General features: G+C 50.0%; 1 protein-coding gene across 8 annotated transcripts in view; it reads left to right on the top strand.

Moving 5' to 3' along the window:
• Positions 1-18,187, top strand: part of CPSF7 (cleavage and polyadenylation specific factor 7) — a 29,245-nt gene that overhangs the window by 7,578 nt on the left and 3,480 nt on the right. For 3 of the 8 annotated variants that reach the window (XM_038405300.2, XM_038405303.2, XM_038405309.2), the window contains 8 exons: positions 6,983-7,201; positions 8,201-8,304; positions 8,858-9,003; positions 10,961-11,366; positions 11,618-11,736; positions 11,817-11,985; positions 12,177-12,350; positions 15,331-17,509. In XM_038405300.2, coding sequence (XP_038261228.1) covers positions 6,983-7,201; positions 8,201-8,304; positions 8,858-9,003; positions 10,961-11,366; positions 11,618-11,736; positions 11,817-11,985; positions 12,177-12,345 — 1,332 coding nt within the window. In that variant the 3' untranslated portion in view covers positions 12,346-12,350; positions 15,331-17,509. Of the gene's footprint in view, positions 1-6,982; positions 7,202-8,200; positions 8,305-8,857; positions 9,004-10,960; positions 11,367-11,617; positions 11,737-11,816; positions 11,986-12,176; positions 12,351-12,610; positions 17,510-18,187 lie in introns of those variants that run through there. The other 5 variants (XM_038405301.2, XM_038405307.2, XM_038405302.2 and 2 more) reach the window with 3 other exon arrangements.

Genomic DNA, 18,187 nt, shown 5'->3' with positions numbered 1-18,187 from the left:
AACAAATACTTTGCCTCAGTCTTTAATAAGGCTAAAGAGGATCTTGGGGATAATGGTAGCATGACAAATGGGAAGGAGGATATAGAGGTAGATATTACCATATCAGAGGTAGAAGCGAAACTGAAACAGCTTAATGGGACTAAATCGGGGGGCCCAGATAATCTTCATCCAAGAATATTAAAGGAATTGGCACCTGAAATTGCAAGCCCATTAGCAAGAATTTTTAATGCATCTGTAAACTCAGGAATAGTACCGAATGATTGGAGAATTGCTAATATAGTTCCTATTTTTAAGAAAGGAAAAAAAAAGTGATCCGGGTAACTACAGGCCAGTTAGTTTGACATCTGTAGTATGCAAGGTCCTTGAAAAAATTTTGAAGGAGAAATTAGTTAAGGACATTGAAGTCAATGGTAAATGGGACAAAATACAACATGGTTTTACAAAAGGTAGATCGTGCCAAACCAACCTAATCTCCTTTTTTGAAAAAGTAACAGACTTTTTAGATAAAGGAAATGCAGTGGATCTAATTTACCTAGATTTCAGTAAGGCATTTGATACCGTGCCACATGGGGAATTATTAGTTAAATTGGAGAAGATGGGGATCAATATGAACATCAAAAGGTGGATAAGGAATTGGTTAAAGGGGAGACTGCAACGGGTCCTACTGAAAGGCGAACTGTCAGGTTGGAGGGAGGTTACCAGTGGAGTTCCTCAGGGATCGGTTTTGGGACCAATCTTATTTAATCTTTTTATTACTGACCTTGGCACAAAAAGTGGGAGTGTGCTAATAAAGTTTTCAGATGATACAAAGCTGGGAGGTATTGCCAATTCGGAGAAGGATCGGGATATTATACAGGAGGATCTGGATTACCTTGTAAACTGGAGTAATAGTAATAGGATGAAATTTAATAGTGAGAAGTGTAAGGTTATGCATTTAGGGATTAATAACAAGAATTTTAGCTATAAGTTGGGGACGCATCAATTAGAAATAACGGAAGAGGAGAAGGACCTTGGAGTATTGGTTGATGATAGGATGACTATGAGCTGCCAATGTGATATGGCTGTGAAAAAAGCTAATGCGGTTTTGGGATGCATCAGGAGAGGCATTTCCAGTAGGGATAAGGAGGTTTTAGTACCGTTATACAAGGCACTGGTGAGACCTCACCTAGAATACTGTGTGCAGTTCTGGTCTCCCATGTTTAAAAAGGATGAATTCAAACTGGAGCAGGTACAGAGAACGGCTACTAGGATGATCCGAGGAATGGAAAACTTGTCTTATGAAAGGAGACTTAAGGAGCTGGGCTTGTTTAGCCTAACTAAAAGAAGGTTGAGGGGAGATATGATTGCTCTCTATAAATATATCAGAGGGATAAATACAGGAGAGGGAGAGGAATTATTTCAGCTCAGCACCAATGTGGACACAAGAACAAATGGGTATAAACTGGCCACCAGGAAGTTTAGACTTGAAATCAGACGAAGGTTTTTAACCATCAGAGGAGTGAAGTTTTGGAATAGCCTTCCAAGGGAAGCAGTGGGGGCAAAAGATCTATCTGGCTTTAAGATTCTACTCGATAAGTTTATGGAGGAGATGGTATGATGGGATAATGGGATTTTGGTAAGTAATTGATCTTTAAATATTCAGGGTAAATAGGCCAAATCCCCTGAGATGGGATATTAGATGGATGGGATCTGAGTTACTATAGAAAATTCTTTCCTGGGTATCTGGCTGGTGAATCTTGCCCATATGCTCAGGGTTTAGCTGATTGCCATATTTGGGGTCGGGAAGGAATTTTCCTCCAGGGCAGATTGGAGAGGCCCTGGAAGTTTTTCGCCTTCCTCTGTAGTATGGGGCATGGTTGACTTGAGGGAGGCTTCTCTGCTCCTTGAAGTATTTGAACCATGATTTAAGGACTTCAATAGCTCAGACATGGGTGAGGTTTTTCATAGGAGTGGGTGGGTGACATTCTGTGGCCTGCGCTGTGCAGGAGGTCGGACTAGATGATCAGAATGGTCCCTTCTGACCTTAGTATCTATGAATCTAAAAAAACAATAAGAAAACCTTACATGACTGCTCAGAAGTTTACCAGAGGGCACCCCCAACTCCCGCCCAGGACTCTGATAGATTTTAGTCCTTCAAAATCCAGAACTGGATGCTGGCAGATCAGCTGTTTCTTTATACAGCTCAGCCCTTTGATCTTGGCCTGCTGTAATGGGTTATCAGCAGACACTGACCCTCTGTTCAGGGTAAAAACAACGAGGAGTCCTTGTGGCACCTTAGAACGCCCATCTTTTCATGTACTGTGTATATATACCTGCTACTGTATTTTCCACTCCATGCATCTGGTGAAGTGGGTTTTAGCCCACAAAAGCTTATGCCCAAATAAATGTGTTAGTCTCTTTAAGATGCCTCAAGGACTCCTTGTTGTTTTTGCTGATACAGACTAACACAGCTACTACTCTGAAATCTGTTCAGGGTGGAGCTTCAAAAGTCTGGGGTTTTGCATAACTGGAGATGGGGAATTTGCATTAACCTCTCCCTAGGGATTCCCCAGGAAATCGACTTCACACTTATTGTCCCCAAAGTCCATATGCGTCTGGCACATTTTCACTATAGTCTAAACTCCCAGGTCTCTTATCTATCACATTACCCCCCTGGGCCCACAATAATATATGAACTTGTACACAAGGCTATTCCAGGAAATTGCCATAGCTGCCTCAACTCATTACTTTGATTGTCAGATCTTTGGAGGCAGGAACTGTTTTTTTTTCTGTATATGCACTGTGCCTCGCACAATGGGGTCCTGGTCCAGGACTGGAATTACTAGGCACTACTGCAATATAAATAAGGTAGCAGTTTATAGTACTGAGAAATACTCTTAGTACTTTAGGATTCCAGGCAAGTTATAAGTATGAAAAATACACATTAAGTGGAACTCCACATATATCCCAGGTTAAATATAGCATAGAGCAATATATTTATATATCTATATATATATCATAAATATCTCATAATTAAATCTAGCCTAGAGCAAGAATTTGAAGGCCTATCAAGGACTGTTCAGTTTTGTGGCTAAGAAACTTCTTCAGCTGCCATGAAAGGTGGTGATGCTGTTTTTTTCACACCCAAAAATGTATGTCCTATGTAGGGACTACCCTGGTGATCAAAATATCAATCCTCTTCCTGAAAGGAAAACTGCACAACGCCTTCAAAAGATGAGCCTGGGAGTTTAAATGTACAACTTTGCTAGATACTGAAAATCATGGGCTCAATAGAAACACTGGACTTATTATGGCCTATTACAACAATCTGTAACCCACTATCTACACTCCAGCTGCTCCCCTGCCACCCCTACGCCCTTTCCTTTCCTCCCTGTTACTGGCAGGATGTTAACAAGCTACTTCACCTTGAATAGTCCCTTGAAATACATGTTAACTACTTATGCTGAACAATCTGCTCTACCTTGTATTTATCTGTGACACTGATTACGTTTCCCAGCCTCAAAGAAGAGGTTGCTCGAAAGCTTGTCTCTCTCACCAGCAGAAACTGTGCCAAGAAAAGATAATATCTCCCCCACTTTCTCTCTCTAATATCCTGGGGCCAACATGATTATAACTGCACTGCGTACAACATAGGTAGATCTAAGTCAGTAATGATACACTGAACTTTGATGGCAATGAAAACAAATGACAAAATGCTACACCTATGTGTCTGAGGTTGTAGAAGAGAATTGCCTGCCGGATGCTGCATTTGAGAACCAGCCTGCAGCCCTGTGCTTGGATTGTGTTGTGAGGGAGGTGAGCAGTGACACAGGGATGACCTTAGGATGTTTGATCTCCAGAGGTGTTTTCTTTCATTGAGCTCCTGCTCTTTGGTGTGCCTTTATAAAGGTCAGGGTTTTCTGATTGCTTTTTACCTTAGAAAAACCAAGTTTGGCCTGGCTCTGGTCTCCTGGCGGATGTTGAAAGCGCAACCAGGCCACCTTAGCATTCTATTAACTGGGGTTTGCGTGGCACACCGTAGCACCTGGTTAAAGATGGGCTCTGCTTTGGGATGCTAGCTGCAATCCTCCTCCTGTTATCACACAGTAGCCAAAAAGGAAAGGGACTTGAGTCCTCACTTTAGGAAGTATGCTAATGATTGACTGGTTGGAGGGCAGGCGTTTTGACTAGGATGGGGAGACACAGGCAGTGTAAAAAGGCAGCTGGACATGGATAAATGCAAAGGTAGGGGATTTCTGTGTCAGCTGGGGAGAAAGCATGTTCTGTGGTGGATTCCACAACTGAATAATTGTAGCAAATGTGGGGCTCTGGCTGTTGATTCAAAGTCCAGAAAGGACCATTGTGATGTTCTAGTCTGACCAGGTATACAACACAGGCCAGAGAACTTCCCCAAAATAATTCCTAGAGCTGATCTTTCAGAAAACATCCAACCTTGATTTAAAAATTTTCAGTGATGGAGAATCCACCACAATCCTTGGTAAATTGTTCCAGTGGTTAATTACTCTGTTAAAAATCTATGGCTTGTTTCTAGTCTGAATTTATCTAGATTCAGCTTCCAGACAGTGGATCACGTTGTGCCTTTCTCTGCTAGACTGAAGAGCCCATTATTAAATATTTGTTCCTCGTGTCACTACTCTTCTTATCAAATGTGGAGCTTGCCAAAGCGGTTTGCGGCAGCAATGGATCAGCATTCTCATTGCGTGCCACAGGATTACCTGGTTAATAGTGCGGGTACTGATGATCCAATCAGTGGATTGCATTCAAAGTCCTTTCTAGAGCTGAATCTCGATTTACTTGCCAGTAGTCATTCCTGATGTAGATGCTTATAGAATCTGTGATCAAGTCATCCCTTAACCTTCTCTTTGTTAAACTAAGCAGATTGAGCTCCTTGAGTCTGTCACTATAAGGCATGTTTTCTAATTCTTTAATCACTCTCGTGGCTCTTCTCTGAAGCATCTCCAATTTATCAACTTCCTCTTGAACTGTGAGTGCCAGAACTGGACACAGTTCCAGCAGTGGTTGCAGCACTGCATTTACAAACACAGCCCATTACAAAGCAGGGAGACAATCTCTGTACAACTCCAGTGGTGGAATGCCAGCTACAAAGTTCAGTTCTGGGCACTTTGTTATAGAAAAACGGGCAATATATTGGGGGAGGAGGAGTTCAGAAAAGGGCAGGAGAAAAGCCCAGGAGCTGGGGAGATTGACTTGTGAGGAAAGATTAAAAAATGTTTGAACCTTGCCTAAATGATGGCTATGGGGAGGCAGAACCGTTTGCAAGGAGCCATGGATCTGAAGATGAATTAGTGGTAGACGGTCTAGCTAGGACTAATGGAAGGAGATTGAAAGAGGGCATTTTTAGACCAGTTTTAGACCAAGTATCCAAAAAGGTCCCACTGTGGAGACTTCTTTCTATAGGAATGTGGGGTTAGTGTTCCAAGGCAGGAGGATGGTCACCCCTCCTTGGAGAGTTGGACTGGTCCAGGCACTAGGGATCATCTATTCCATCCCCTGGACTAAGGTATGTATCTTCCTGGACTTCCAGGAACTGTAGCCTGGAAATGATGCATCAAGTCAGATCCCGCCCAGCTGAACTCATTGGCCGTTTTATCCTTGATTTCATTAGGAGCAGGAGCATCTCCTTAGATGTGTGTAATAGCTTTAAAATGGCTCTCTTTCTTGAAGGAATTGTCCTCCTGATCTCATGTCTCTGGCCTATCCTGGATTTACGCTCCTGCTTATATTGTCTCAGTGCAAGAACAAGAGTGCACTTGATGAATTAAGATAATTAACTTCAAGCATATGAAATGGCTGCTAATGCATAATTAACCTGTGTCACTTGCTGCTGTGGGGTGTCAGAAAAGCAAATAGCTTTATAAGAGTTTTGAAAGGACCGTAGCATTTGTTGTAACAGTAACTGGGATAAAATGATAAGCTAAGGGCTCTAATGCTTTACAGTCTAATAAGAGCAGTAGGAGGAAATTGCCCCCCACTTAATTGCACTGCTTCCTCAAAAGCCTCATGCTACCTTGGGTTCAGGTCTCCTAAGTTAAACCGGGCCAGGAGACTGCAGAGGAAAGCCCAGATGCTGCAGTAGGCGGTGCTCTTTCCTCTGAGTGCTGAATCAGTGCCCCTGGGATCGGATGTAAAACGGAGGCCCTGGCCACTCGTGATCAGAAGAGGAGCCCTAGCCAGATTCCATTCTGCGTTTGGAAGTTCTCCCCATAGTTTCATTTGGATGCAGCGTTCTTCACTTCCTGTCCTAAACTGTTGTCCTTTTTGTGACCCCAAATGAGTCACATCTGCGCATTGACACACATGCTGCTCCCATGAGGCTGCAGAGCCCACACAGCTACAGGAGAGTGAGCCACGTTCCACTGTGCCTCCTGCGTTGGCCAAATCGTGGTCTCTGTTCCACGGCAGAGGAGGTGGGGCTAGTGAGAAACAATCTGGATTTGAGGTTCTCAGGGAGAGTTGGTGGCAATGAGAAAAGTCCTCTCTGTCATTGAACTCCTTTATTGTTTGAAATTTATGGCAGGAGCTTTGCAGACACATAGAGAAACGAGTCCTTGCCAAAGCCACTTAAAGTCTGAACCAGGCAGGAAAAATGTTATACCCAAGGTAATCATTCAAATTTAGGATATGGAAGACACAGAGAGGCTGAAGAACCAGGAGTGTCCCTGTTACATGGTACCTCAGCCCAGTAACATTCCTTCCCTTTGGCTTCTGAGAGTGGGTGTTCTAGTGAAACTCAGTCAGGGCAGGAGAGAATGATTCCTTCTCAGGATTGTTTTGTCCTTGGTGTTTAATCTCTTAGCACGGGCTGTTTCCCAGCAGATCAGAAGCACTGGACAGGGCAAACCTCTAGTCTGCTGGAGCCTTTCCCTTGACGTGACTGGCTAGTGATTGATTGTTGCCGAGCTGGTAAACTGGCCCTGTGGGCTTGTCACAGAAATGCTCACTGATCTCTTGTGTGTCCTAGGACTCCGAATTCAGTAATGCTGACCAGATGGATCTGTATGATGACGTGCTAGCAGCAAGCTCACAGCCACCTGAAAGCCGCACCAGCAGCTCGGAGGCACCGACCGAGATCCGCCAGGAGCAATCCCCCAAGCCAAACAGCAAATCACCTGCCATCCTGTACACCTACAGTGGCCTGCGCAACAAACGGGCTGCCGTGTATGTGGGCAGCTTCTCCTGGGTGAGTCGGATCACTGATGCCTGCTGGAAGCATATGGCCTAGTATGACTGTCCTCCACTTACTGGGGACAGATGCAGTGTCTTCAGTGCTTGCAGTCTGGGCTGCAATCGTAACTGTCAAGTGAAGTGAAATCAAGGTTGGTCTGTACATGGATGGGGGTCCTGTAAGGAAACCCATGTTCTGTAGAAAGGGATGTGGTGTAGGGGGCTCTCTTCCCTTTGTGTCAATACTGAACCAGTGCCCCATCCTGGGCTTGCAAGGGCTGTGCTATCAAACAGTTAGTGAGGTGTGGTAGAACAGAGACCTGGACCATCTGTGGCCAATGGTGATCTCATGGTGTGCTCTGCATGGGACTGAGATATAGAGCCTTTCTAGCTTCGGAGCTAGTGCAGTGGGAGAATGATGGCTCTGCACCAGCTTATGTGCTCTTGTGGCCATGGGCTGGCTTATATGATATGAGGTGATGGCTCTCTGAAGAACAGATGTCCCCACTACACAAGCCACTGACACAGTTGGGACTAATTGTCCCCTTTGTTGGTAGTCCCTGAGAGAAGCCAAGGACTGAATGGGCCTGGAGATTGAGCTCTGCCCCACAACCCCTGTGATCCTTTTTGGTCCAGGCCTGTTGGTTGGAGTGGCTCGTGGGGGAATCTTGCCCTGCTGCTCAAACTCTGTAGACAGAGCCCTTCAATCACCACAGCTCTCCCTGGTGCCTTTCCCCAGATCTTACGACTGTCATTTACAGCTGCCTCCCTGGGGATTGGTGGCTCCAAGACGGAGGGTTACTAGACTGGGCTGTATCGCCTTCCCACTGAAAGCATTTGTGGCATCAGAAACTGGAGCCTATGCTAAAGATTCTAGGGGGAGATTGAGCAGGGCGAGTCTTGGTGGTGGTGAATGATTGATAATGCTAGCCCTGGAACAAGAGTGTGTGGCCCAGAGATCCTGCCATAGGGCCTCAGCTGCTAACCCTGTCCTCTTCCACCTGTTCTCACTCAGTGGACGACTGACCAGCAGCTGATCCAGATTATTCGCTCAGTGGGGGTCTACGATGTGGTGGAGCTGAAATTCGCAGAGAACCGAGCCAATGGCCAATCCAAAGGGTGAGAGCTCTGGGGGGGGGACCCAAGGCCTTCCGGCAATGGGCCAGTCCGCAGAGGGAGAATTCCCAGGATCTTCCGGCGGTGGGCAGTCCAAAGAGTGAACACTGTTGGGGGAGACCCTGGACCTCTTCTCCTATGGGTTTGTCACCATGATCGTCCTTCCTGTTCCCCGTGGGCAGGGTGTCAGGAAGCCTTCTTGTGGAGCTGTGTGGAGGCTTGAAAGGTGCTTGTGTGACTGGAGCTAGTGTGTTGAAGCACAGAGGGCGAGGTAGCGAAGAGGTGATGGGGAGCTGATGGGAGGCACGTAGGAATGCCGGTTACCCTGCAGTGGTGGGTTGGGTTCAGCTGCAGATGGACGTCCATAGCGAGAGGTGAGGATTGCTGCTCTCTATGCTGCCTGGGCCATGGGAAGAGGTGTACATTGAAGCATCCATGGTTGCTCATTGGGTTGTCCCCATAGATTGTGGTCGGGGGAGGAGGGCAGGCTTGGTCCCTTGATGTGATGGGATACTGGTCTGCCATCATCTGCTTGTCTCTGGCTCCCCCCCCCCAGGTATGCAGAGGTGGTAGTTGCCTCTGAGAACTCAGTCCACAAGCTCTTGGAGCTGCTGCCTGGCAAGATCCTTAACGGGGATAAGGTGGAGGTGAGACTGGCCACCCGGCAGAACCTGTCGCAGTTTGAGGCACAGGCTCGGAAACGTAAGTGGGACAGGCCTGCCACCAGGGCGAGGCGCAGGGTGCATGAGGAAGGGGAGATTCCCATTGGGCCCTAGAGATCCTGAGCAGAGCTTCAGCGGCCTGAACCAACCAAAACCCTGGGGTGGGGGCTGAATTCCCAGGAGTCTCTGCGTGTTTTTCCTGTTGCTGCCGAGTCTGACCAGATCCTGACCCGAGTCTTTATGATCCCATTTTAGGTGCTCATAGACTGCGAAGATCCCTCGTAGCCTCCTCCTCCTCCTCCTCTCCAAACTGAATGGGCTTAAGCTCTTCAGCCTATCATCATAGCTAAGACCCTCCATATCTATTAGTAGCTCTTCTCTGGACCTTCTCCAGAATTTGTACATCCCTGCGGAGGTAAGGTGCCCAACACTGGACGCAGTACTCCAGCTGGGGCCTCACCATGGGCCTTGTACAATGGCCTTTTTCCTCAGTCTGATGGCCTGGCCCAATGTCCCAGCCCCGCCCCAGCTAGGGGGCGCTGTGCAGCTGGAGGTGCCATCTTTCCAGGGACACACATGATGAAACTGGCCACCGGTGGTCATTGTCAATCCCATGGCACAGTTCGTAAGAGGAGAATTACTGCCTTCCAGTGCCCTGGACAAATTCCAACTGGGTGACTGTCCTGCAGCCTTCACGCGCCCCAGGCAGTTGCAGTGGAACACCAAATTTCCATTGCCCACCCTGAATTGTCAAAGAGAAGTGCTCTGCTCTGTCAGACCGCTATCACCTTCTGCCATGGAGGTGGCTGCATTTCAGTGGCAGATGAGAGGCTCCTTCTGTTCTGTCCCTTACCTCACAGGGCTGTTGTGAGGCTGTTGGCTTTGTCTGCACTGGGGAATTGCCCTGGCTATAGCCATTGGTGCAGCTGTGCTCACCCTGATGGAGCTGACCAACACCTGGTATGAATGGAACTTCTACTTGGATGAAACGGGGCCAGCTCATAGCAGTTTACCATGTACACTAGGGGGTTTGTATCAGTGGCTGTTACAGGACCACTCACCAGGGCAGGCAAGGCCTCAGTGTGTCTCCAGCCCTTTGATTCTGGGCTGAAAGGGGATAGAGAAGGGAAAGTTTCCTGGTAGTAGTAATCTCCCTTAGCTTGTTCCCAAAGCTCTTCAGACATAGCCTCAGGTCCTGTCTGTCCCCACAGCTGCAGATGAGCAACATCTGCATGTCTGCTGCAGATCTAACCCCCTCAGACTCCCTCATGGTCCTCATCTGGTTACTTGCTCTCCAATACTTGGTAGCCATGAGAGTTTTGGATCCAAGCTGTGTCCCTCTGTTTGTTCACCTTATAATCCCGTTAGCCCTTTCCAGATCCACTCCCCTTGGGGATTGCAGGCTCTGTGGGTCAGGGTCACTTAAAGTATTGGCAGGATTTCAGTTTCTGCCGCTGTGCAGGCCCAAACCAGTTGTATTAACCAACAAACAGGCAAGCTCTCACTCATGCAGTGCTCGGTGACCTCTCCACTGCGGCCTCTTGCAATTTGTCAAGGCTTTTGGCTTCTGCCCGGGTAATCAATTTGCATTGCAACTTCCATCCCCTGTGATCACCACCGGGGCACTGCCTTGGAAGCTTTCCTGATGTCTTGGTGGAGAGCAATCATGCCCTGGCTGAGGCCTGTGGAAGTGGAGGCTACGTTTGGCTGGCTGGATCTTTCTCTTGGTACCTCAGGCTCCGCTGAAATCAGGCGTGTGGCTGTGGGAGACAGGTGCCCCGATCTCAAGGCGGGGAGGTGTGGTAGGGGCTAGTGCAGGGTCGAGGGGAAGATATGTCCCTCCCTCGGTCACTGGGTCATTCCATGCCCCGCCTCCTTCTCTCTTCCCTGGGCTTATGGAGGGGCTGCCGCACCAGCTAACTCCCTTCAGGTGGCTTTCCTATGGATAAAGTCACCCCTGTGCTCACAGGCCGTTCCTCATCTTTGCTGGCTAACAGGGGTGCCGCCGAGGGCTCACTCCCGGGACTCCTGGGATTCGATGGATGGCCGAGCCACGCCGACAGAGAATGCCGTGCCGCCCCCTCGTGTGGAGAAGCCCCCTTCCGTGCTGCCTTTCTTTAACCGCCCCCCTGCTGCCATGCCCCTCATGGCCCTGCCCCCTCCCCCGATGCCTCCCCCGCCACCACTCTCCTCCAGCTTTGGAGTGCCACCTCCCCCGCCAGGAATCCACTACCAGCATCTAATGCCCCCTCCTCCTCGACTGCCCCCCCACCTGGCCGTGCCACCTCCAGGGGCGGTCCCTCCTGCCCTGCACCTTAACCCGGCCTTCTTCCCCCCACCAAATGCAACACTGGCCCCCCCGCTGGACACCTACAAGGCCTCTGCAGCATATAACCACAGCAGGTGAGAGCAGCTCCAGCCTCTGCTGGACTTGTGGGGGGCAGGAGACAGCAGCACCGTCATAACTGTGTGTCAGCCAGATCTGGCCTACTGGGCCCCAAGAGGGCAAAAGGTGTTGCTATGGGATGCCAAGTGGGTGCCCCGGGAAGCTCTGCCAGGTGGGCATTGACCCTTAGTGCCTTTTGGGTCAGTCCCAGTGGGTGGGAGCTTTCTCCCCATGCCCAGCTGATAGGCGCGTGCTCTGTTCTGTGCAGTCGAGAGCTGGGCCCACTGCCACCCCCGGTAAGCGAAGCCGAGTTTGAGGAGATTATGAACAGGAACCGAGCGATTTCCAGCAGTGCCATTTCCAAAGCGGTGTCCGGAGCCAGCGCAGGTAACAGCAGCCCCCTGCCACCTGTTGCCCTCCATCCTCTGCCCGGTCTCTTTCCTCACCCCTCTTCTCATCTCCTGCAGGGGATTACAGTGATGCCATAGAGACCCTGCTCACGGCCATCGCCGTTATCAAACAGTCCCGTGTAGCCAACGACGAGCGGTGCCGCGTCCTCATCTCCTCCCTCAAGGATTGTCTTCATGGGATCGAAGCCAAGTCCTACAGCATGGGTGCCAGCAGCAGCTCCTCCAGGTAAATCCTTGCCAACCAGAGCAGGAGGGGAGAACTCCTTGTTCTCATCTTGGGCCTCTGGTGGAGATTGGGGAGGGGCACAGCTCACTACCCTTTGGGGAGACCTGAGTGGGAGGCAGCAGCCCCTTTGTTTGAAAATCTGGAGGGGAGCACGGTCTGGGAGACACTTAGCGCCTGGCCTTGTCTTCCAGAAAAAGACACCGGTCTCGGGAGAGGTCGCCCAGTCGGTCCCGCGAGAGCAGCAGGAGGCACCGGGACCCACTCCATAATGAGGATCGGCACGAGGACTATTTCCAAGAAAGGAACCGGGAGCATGAGAGACATCGGGACAGGGACAGAGAAAGGGACCGGCACCACTGAGAAAGGTGAGCTGGCCCAAGGCCCTGCTCCTTTTACCCCCCTTGTTCCGCAGGGCCATCTACCTGCTGCCAGTGGGACACCCCTTCCCCTAGAGGGACGTGGCAAACTCCTGGGGGTGCAGACTGAACATTACGTAGTCTATTTCCCCTGGCTTTTAGCAATTGACTCTCCATGGCTAACATGGCAGCCCCTCCAGTTAGTGTTGTAACTACACAGTGGCCACCCTCCTGTTCTCAAGCAACAAATGATCTTTCATTGCCTGCAGCATGTGTTCCAGGAGGGAAAGCCCCAAGGGAGAAGAGAAGGGAATGTTCCCATATCTCCTCTGATGGCTGCTCAATAACCAGCACTGAAGTCCCTCATTGGTGGTTTTCCATTGAAACTGCAACCAGCTTGGTGCTGCTACTTATTCATATGCATCAGCAGAGTCATTTCCAGCCCCGTTCCTCTCCTTCCTGTGTCTCCTTCACGTGATTGAACTGTAGTAGGCTGTGAACCCACATTGCCTGCACTGAACAGTAGAGAGTGAGCTCCTTGCCCTTTGTACTCTGTCCTCCTTTCTAGGTTCAGTGTGAGGACTGGGCTTTCCTTGGTCAGGTATCCTCCAGCTATGGAATTCCTTTCTGGGGTTAGCCTGCCAGAGTCCCACACTGGCTGATTACAGCACCCTGCAATGTCCTCACTTCCTGTTAACCATCTTCAGAACTATTGGACATTGAGCTCTGCTGTTTGTGGGTGGCTTGGCTGGGGAGAAGTTGTTTGTTGGATTTTTAGGATGGAAGTGTCAATAGCATGTGTGTCCCCCCCATCTCCCCCTAGTAGTGGGGGGGACATGATAGTGGTCTTCAAATACTTGAAAGGCTGCCATAAAAAAGATGAAGAAAAGTTATTCTCTCTCGCTACAGAGGACAGGACAAGAGGCAATGGGTTCAAGCTATGGCACTGCAGATTTAGATTAAATCTGCTTCCTAATTCTAAGAACAGTAGGGCAATGGAACAGACTGTCTAGTGAGGTTGTGGAAGCTCCTTCACTGGAGGTTTTCGAAAGAAGCTGGATAGCCACCTGTCTTGGATGGCTTAGACACAACAAATCCTGCATCTTAGCAGAGGGTCAGACTAGAACTAGATCACCCTTGCGGTCCCTTCTAACCCTGCTGCTCTCTGGTTCTATTATAGCTCTACTGGAGAGGGCCACGCAACCTTTTAAATTAGGGCTGATGTGTCAGGGCTGCCAGCTTCAGGCCATGTGCTCCTTTCAGTCCACTATTTCAGAATCACTTGGTGGGTGGGGGGAATGGAGGGCACTGCAGTTTCCCCCGTGTCTACCCAGATGTACAGCCTCTCCTGCTTTCTGTCGGGGCTTTTGTACAGCACTTAGTCCTAAAGAATTAAAAACAGCTACCCACTAGATTTGCCTTTGAAGGTCTTGACTAAAGCCCAGCCGCGTGACCCATACGCTGCCCCTGCTCCCCTCTGAGAGAGGCCGCCACTAAGGAACAAGCTGACTCAGAAATTACAAAGCATCAACCCTGCAAACATAGCATCCCCTGGGAGCTCTCCCAATCCTGCCTGGGCAGCTGGGCTAATGCCAGGATTTCTGCTGCCTCCCCTACCTCTAGCCGTACTGAAGTGGGCAGCGTTAGAACTACAGACCAGCCTCCAGTATCCGCTCGAGAGCCCCGGTGTTTTGGTCCCGTTCCTTCTGTGTGGGAAAGTTCTCCCCGCAGGACTCGATGCATTGGTTGGGCTGCCTCTGGGTGAGACATAGGATGGTGGTATTCTTAGTCTGTTGCAGGGGGAGTACTCTGCGTTCTTTGTGCAGCTGTGAGGATTTTATTTGGCAATGGGCTGGTGCCTCTTAAATGATCTGCCTACTGCTGGAGTGCCTTCTCCTCTGAGCACTGCCACACCCCGACACACTACTGATTTGTACTAGGGTAAGACCAGGAGGCCCCCCACTGCAACTGGGCCAGCTGCTGAGTTTCTTACCCAGATCAAAACATTGGTCTCCAGGGGAGCCCTGGGTTTCAAACCCATGATTGCCTTATGCTTTTAAACGTTCATCCCCCACCCCAAAATGTTTCCAATGTGAGCACTGTCCAGGCATGCTGGGGGCCTGGTGGTTAAAGCAAAGAAAGGGGGAGTTGGGAATGGAGCCAAGCTTTTTTTGCCACTGATTAACAGTGAATTTTGGCAATTTACTTCTCTTTTCTGTGCCTCAGTCCCCCCTGCCCCCCTCCAATGGCCGTAATATTTGCCTACCTGCCACGTACTTCTGACTTAACCCATTACCCTTGTGAAGCGCTCAGATCCTCGGCTGAAAGACATTCTAGAAATGCCCTGTGTAACCTGGTCTAATTAGCACATCCTTTGGTATAGAGAACTGCCTGGGGTAAGTCCCCTCTCAGCAGAACCCGTGTGGTTTGCAGGATTTATTCCGGAATGTACATTAAATATTCCAGGTGAAATGACTCCCCTCTCGGTCACTGGTTCCAATCTAGCCTGGGTTGGTCATGACCTTCTGGCGATTTGACCTGTGCAGGTTTGGCTGATCTCAGTCCGGTTCCTAGTGCACAAAAGTCCTCGCTGGAGAGCCCAAGATCTGTTAGACATGAATTAGCTTCCTTGGCATTCCCAGCTGTTCAGCTGAGGCCAGAATGGGGCTGTGGAGATGGAGTGCCTCTCTCGCTCCTACAGGTGGCCACGGGGCAGGGGCAAGGCACCTCATCTGGTGGAGCCTGCCCTGGGGGTGGAGGACTTCCCTCTCCAAGGCCATGGATGCTGCACCTTGATCCTGTCAACACCAAACTTGCACGAAGACAAATGTTAAAAGGCAGGTCCGTGGGGGGCCTTTGCCTCCAATGGGGGAGGCTGACTGGGCCCCAAGCAGATCCTTGCTGAGCAGTTGTCATCAGTGGCAACTCAGTGCCTGGTCAGTGCAGCAGGGAGACTGTGTGACCTGTTGTCTTGTTCTGTCCCTTCCAGGAGTTTGGTTGGCAGTAAGTGTTTTTAATGGACTTGTATCTCCTCACCTCGATCAGGACTGAAGGACGGAGGCCGCTCCACCCCTCTCTTCCCCACTGCCCCCAGCTCCTTCCAGGCACCCAGGGAAAGCCACGTCGCCTGCGGGACTCCAGCTGGCACATGGTGACCTCGGGACCCACACTCGCTGCTGCTGCTTCCTGGGGAAATGCTGGAAGACGTGGAGTTAGGGAGGGATAGCATCGGGGCCACTGTGAGCAGGGAGTGCTCCAGTCCACGGATACTTGGACCCAAAGAGAAATGGTGCTTTTCCATGGAAGCTTGTGAGCTCCTTCCTCTCCGTGGCCCTTCTGGGGACAGCTGGAAGGGAATCCATCACCCTTGTGTGTGCTGGGGAGGGTTGGAGGTGGGGATGCAGATATCTCTGCGTGGTGTCTGCTGCCTGGCCTGCTTGGCTCACTGGGGCCAGTATCCATGCCCTCCCATGGTGCGCTGTCTTCTCGTCCTGTGTGGGGGAGCTCTCCTGAGGAGTGCGATCCCTTCTCCCAACCAGTTCCAGGCCTGGCTTGTCTGGCCCATTATACTCAGCTTAGATAACAGCATTTCCTCTTCCTCCTGCCTCATGGAGAGCAGGCTGGCTGCTGCCTCCCATCACCTCTTTCTGTTCCCCGTTCCCATTCCTGTAGGCACCTCTGAGTCCTCTGCGTTCTGCCCTGGCTCATCTAGGGGGCTTGTCCAGAACAGAGGTGGCCCCTCTCGGCTGGACTCAACACCTCTGGCTCTCCATGCTGATCTCATGCAATAACTGTTCCAGTTCACGTTTTTCCCTACTGCAAGCCCCAGCCACCTGTTTCTCCAGAGCCAGCCTCCTCCCAGAGAGGCTGCCTTCCTTGTTTTAGAGGAAGTGGCATGGGCTGAGAGTTGTGATATCGGTGGATGGAGATGGGGTGGGCTGGGGGCTGGCTGGATGAGCCCAACCACTGATAACCTTGTGAGCTGCTTAGCTTTTTTGTGTGGTGGGAGGTGCATTGATTCCAGGGATGGAGAACTCTGGTAGGGAATCCCGCCCCTTCATAAACACTCTAGGAATGGGAGCTCCCATTCGAGCGCTGCATGGGGGGTTTCTTTAGACAGCACCGCTGCTTGCTATTGCTCTACAGTGTGTGATGGTGAGCAAAGGGTTTGGGGCGGCTGAGAGTTGGTCTACATCTAGCTAAGGAGCCTTGGTGCCTGTTCTAGCACATGGGCTGATTGTGTCCAACAGTGCGATGCCTGAAAGGCCAGGGGGAAACATAACCACCATTTCCACCACAGCCTTCAGCTGGTGCTTCTCGAAGGCTGGTGGAGTAGGTGGTGTGGAAGGAGCCATGTTCCCTCGAGCAGAGGATGCTGTAGGGTACAGGTGGCCAGAGAGCAGCCTGCATGTGTCACACCACAGTGGCGTCTGAGCAGCAGCCTGTGGAGACTACACATCCCAGCATGCAATTCTCCAGTCACTTAGCTCAAGCTATAACACGTTGCATGCTGGGACCTGTAGTCTCCAGAGCCTGCACCTTTATGTAAGACTGAGGTCAGCAATCACCTGCTGCATTTCATGCCATTCAGTGTGGCCCTCCTGGCAAGTTGTAGACACAGCTGGGCAAAACCTGGGCACCATCCCCCCAGCAGGGGGTCTCGTGCTCCAGTTGGGCACATCAGAGAGGGTGGCAGGGGCCGAGAGTGCACAGCCTACCTGGAGGTTGGTGAAGTGAAGTGACACCTCCGTAAGAACTGTGATCGGTGAGCAAAGGCCAGCTCTGGATGTCTTTTTTTAAAAGAAAATGAAAAAATACGGAAACTTAAAGTGAGGTGACATTAAAAAAAAAAAAAGTGTAAAATACCAGAAAACCCTTTGACAGGAGAGCGTTCTGTTTTTTTTACGTAATGACACAAATTTTTAGTTTATTTCAGAATAGTGGGGGGAGGGGGGATGATAAAAAATAAAATAAAAAGCAACGCCCCAATTCCCCTCCCCCAGTTCTCGGTGATTTGATTTTTGTCTCTTTCTGATAGGTTGGAAATTGTGTAATAAACTTGATGACGTTGTCAATCTTTTATACTGCATTCTATGTTTTCTTTTTTTTTTCTCCTTTTGTAACAAAATATTTTAAATAATAAATGGGGTGTGAGCTGTTTTACGGAACCTGCATTGCATAAGATTCTCTCTCTGGGGCCATGGTGGTATTGGTGCTGTAAATGGGGATCTAGGGTTTGGGACTCTGGACTTCTGGATTCTTGACCTTGCTTGTGATCTGATTTTCAGAGGCGCTGAGTCCTCAGAACCAGCACCAGCATTTAATGGTCAGACATATAGGAGGCTGCCAAGGACACTAGGCCAGCTACACCCACCCCCAGCCAAGACTGCAGTCTGTGCTTCTAAACTATGCCTCCAGCCCAGCCCGCAGCTCCCTGCCCTGCAGCAGTGGGTGGGACTGAAAGCAACTGCTCGGCCATGGCTTCTCTCTGGCTATCCCCTCTCCAGGTAGGGGAGATTTCAGGGGTTTCTGACCCTTTAAGGGGACACCTGTTTGGGAGTTGTGGATCTCTGCCTCTCAGCCAGGATAGCATTCAGGGTGTAGTTAAAAGCACCACCTTCCAGCACTGCCCATAGGCAGCACCATTGACCTCAGCAGGCCAGTCCCATGCCCTGTGAAGTGTAAGGAATACTGCCCCCCACCCTAGGAGGTCAGATCAGTGCCTGTGGGTTGCTTTGAGATCCACTTTTCAAAAGGGACAGAAGCAAAGTTTTGAGTGCTCTCCAGCAGACTGTGGTTCAGGCTGTACATCAGTCCTTGCTATCCAAGAGGATCTGAACATCATG

The sequence above is a fragment of the Dermochelys coriacea genome, chromosome 6, assembly GCF_009764565.3.
Source record: "Dermochelys coriacea isolate rDerCor1 chromosome 6, rDerCor1.pri.v4, whole genome shotgun sequence".
Classification (NCBI taxonomy): Eukaryota; Metazoa; Chordata; order Testudines; family Dermochelyidae; genus Dermochelys; species Dermochelys coriacea.
The sequence above is the reverse complement of the archived record's forward strand: the minus strand, read 5'-3'. Positions and strand labels throughout refer to the sequence as shown.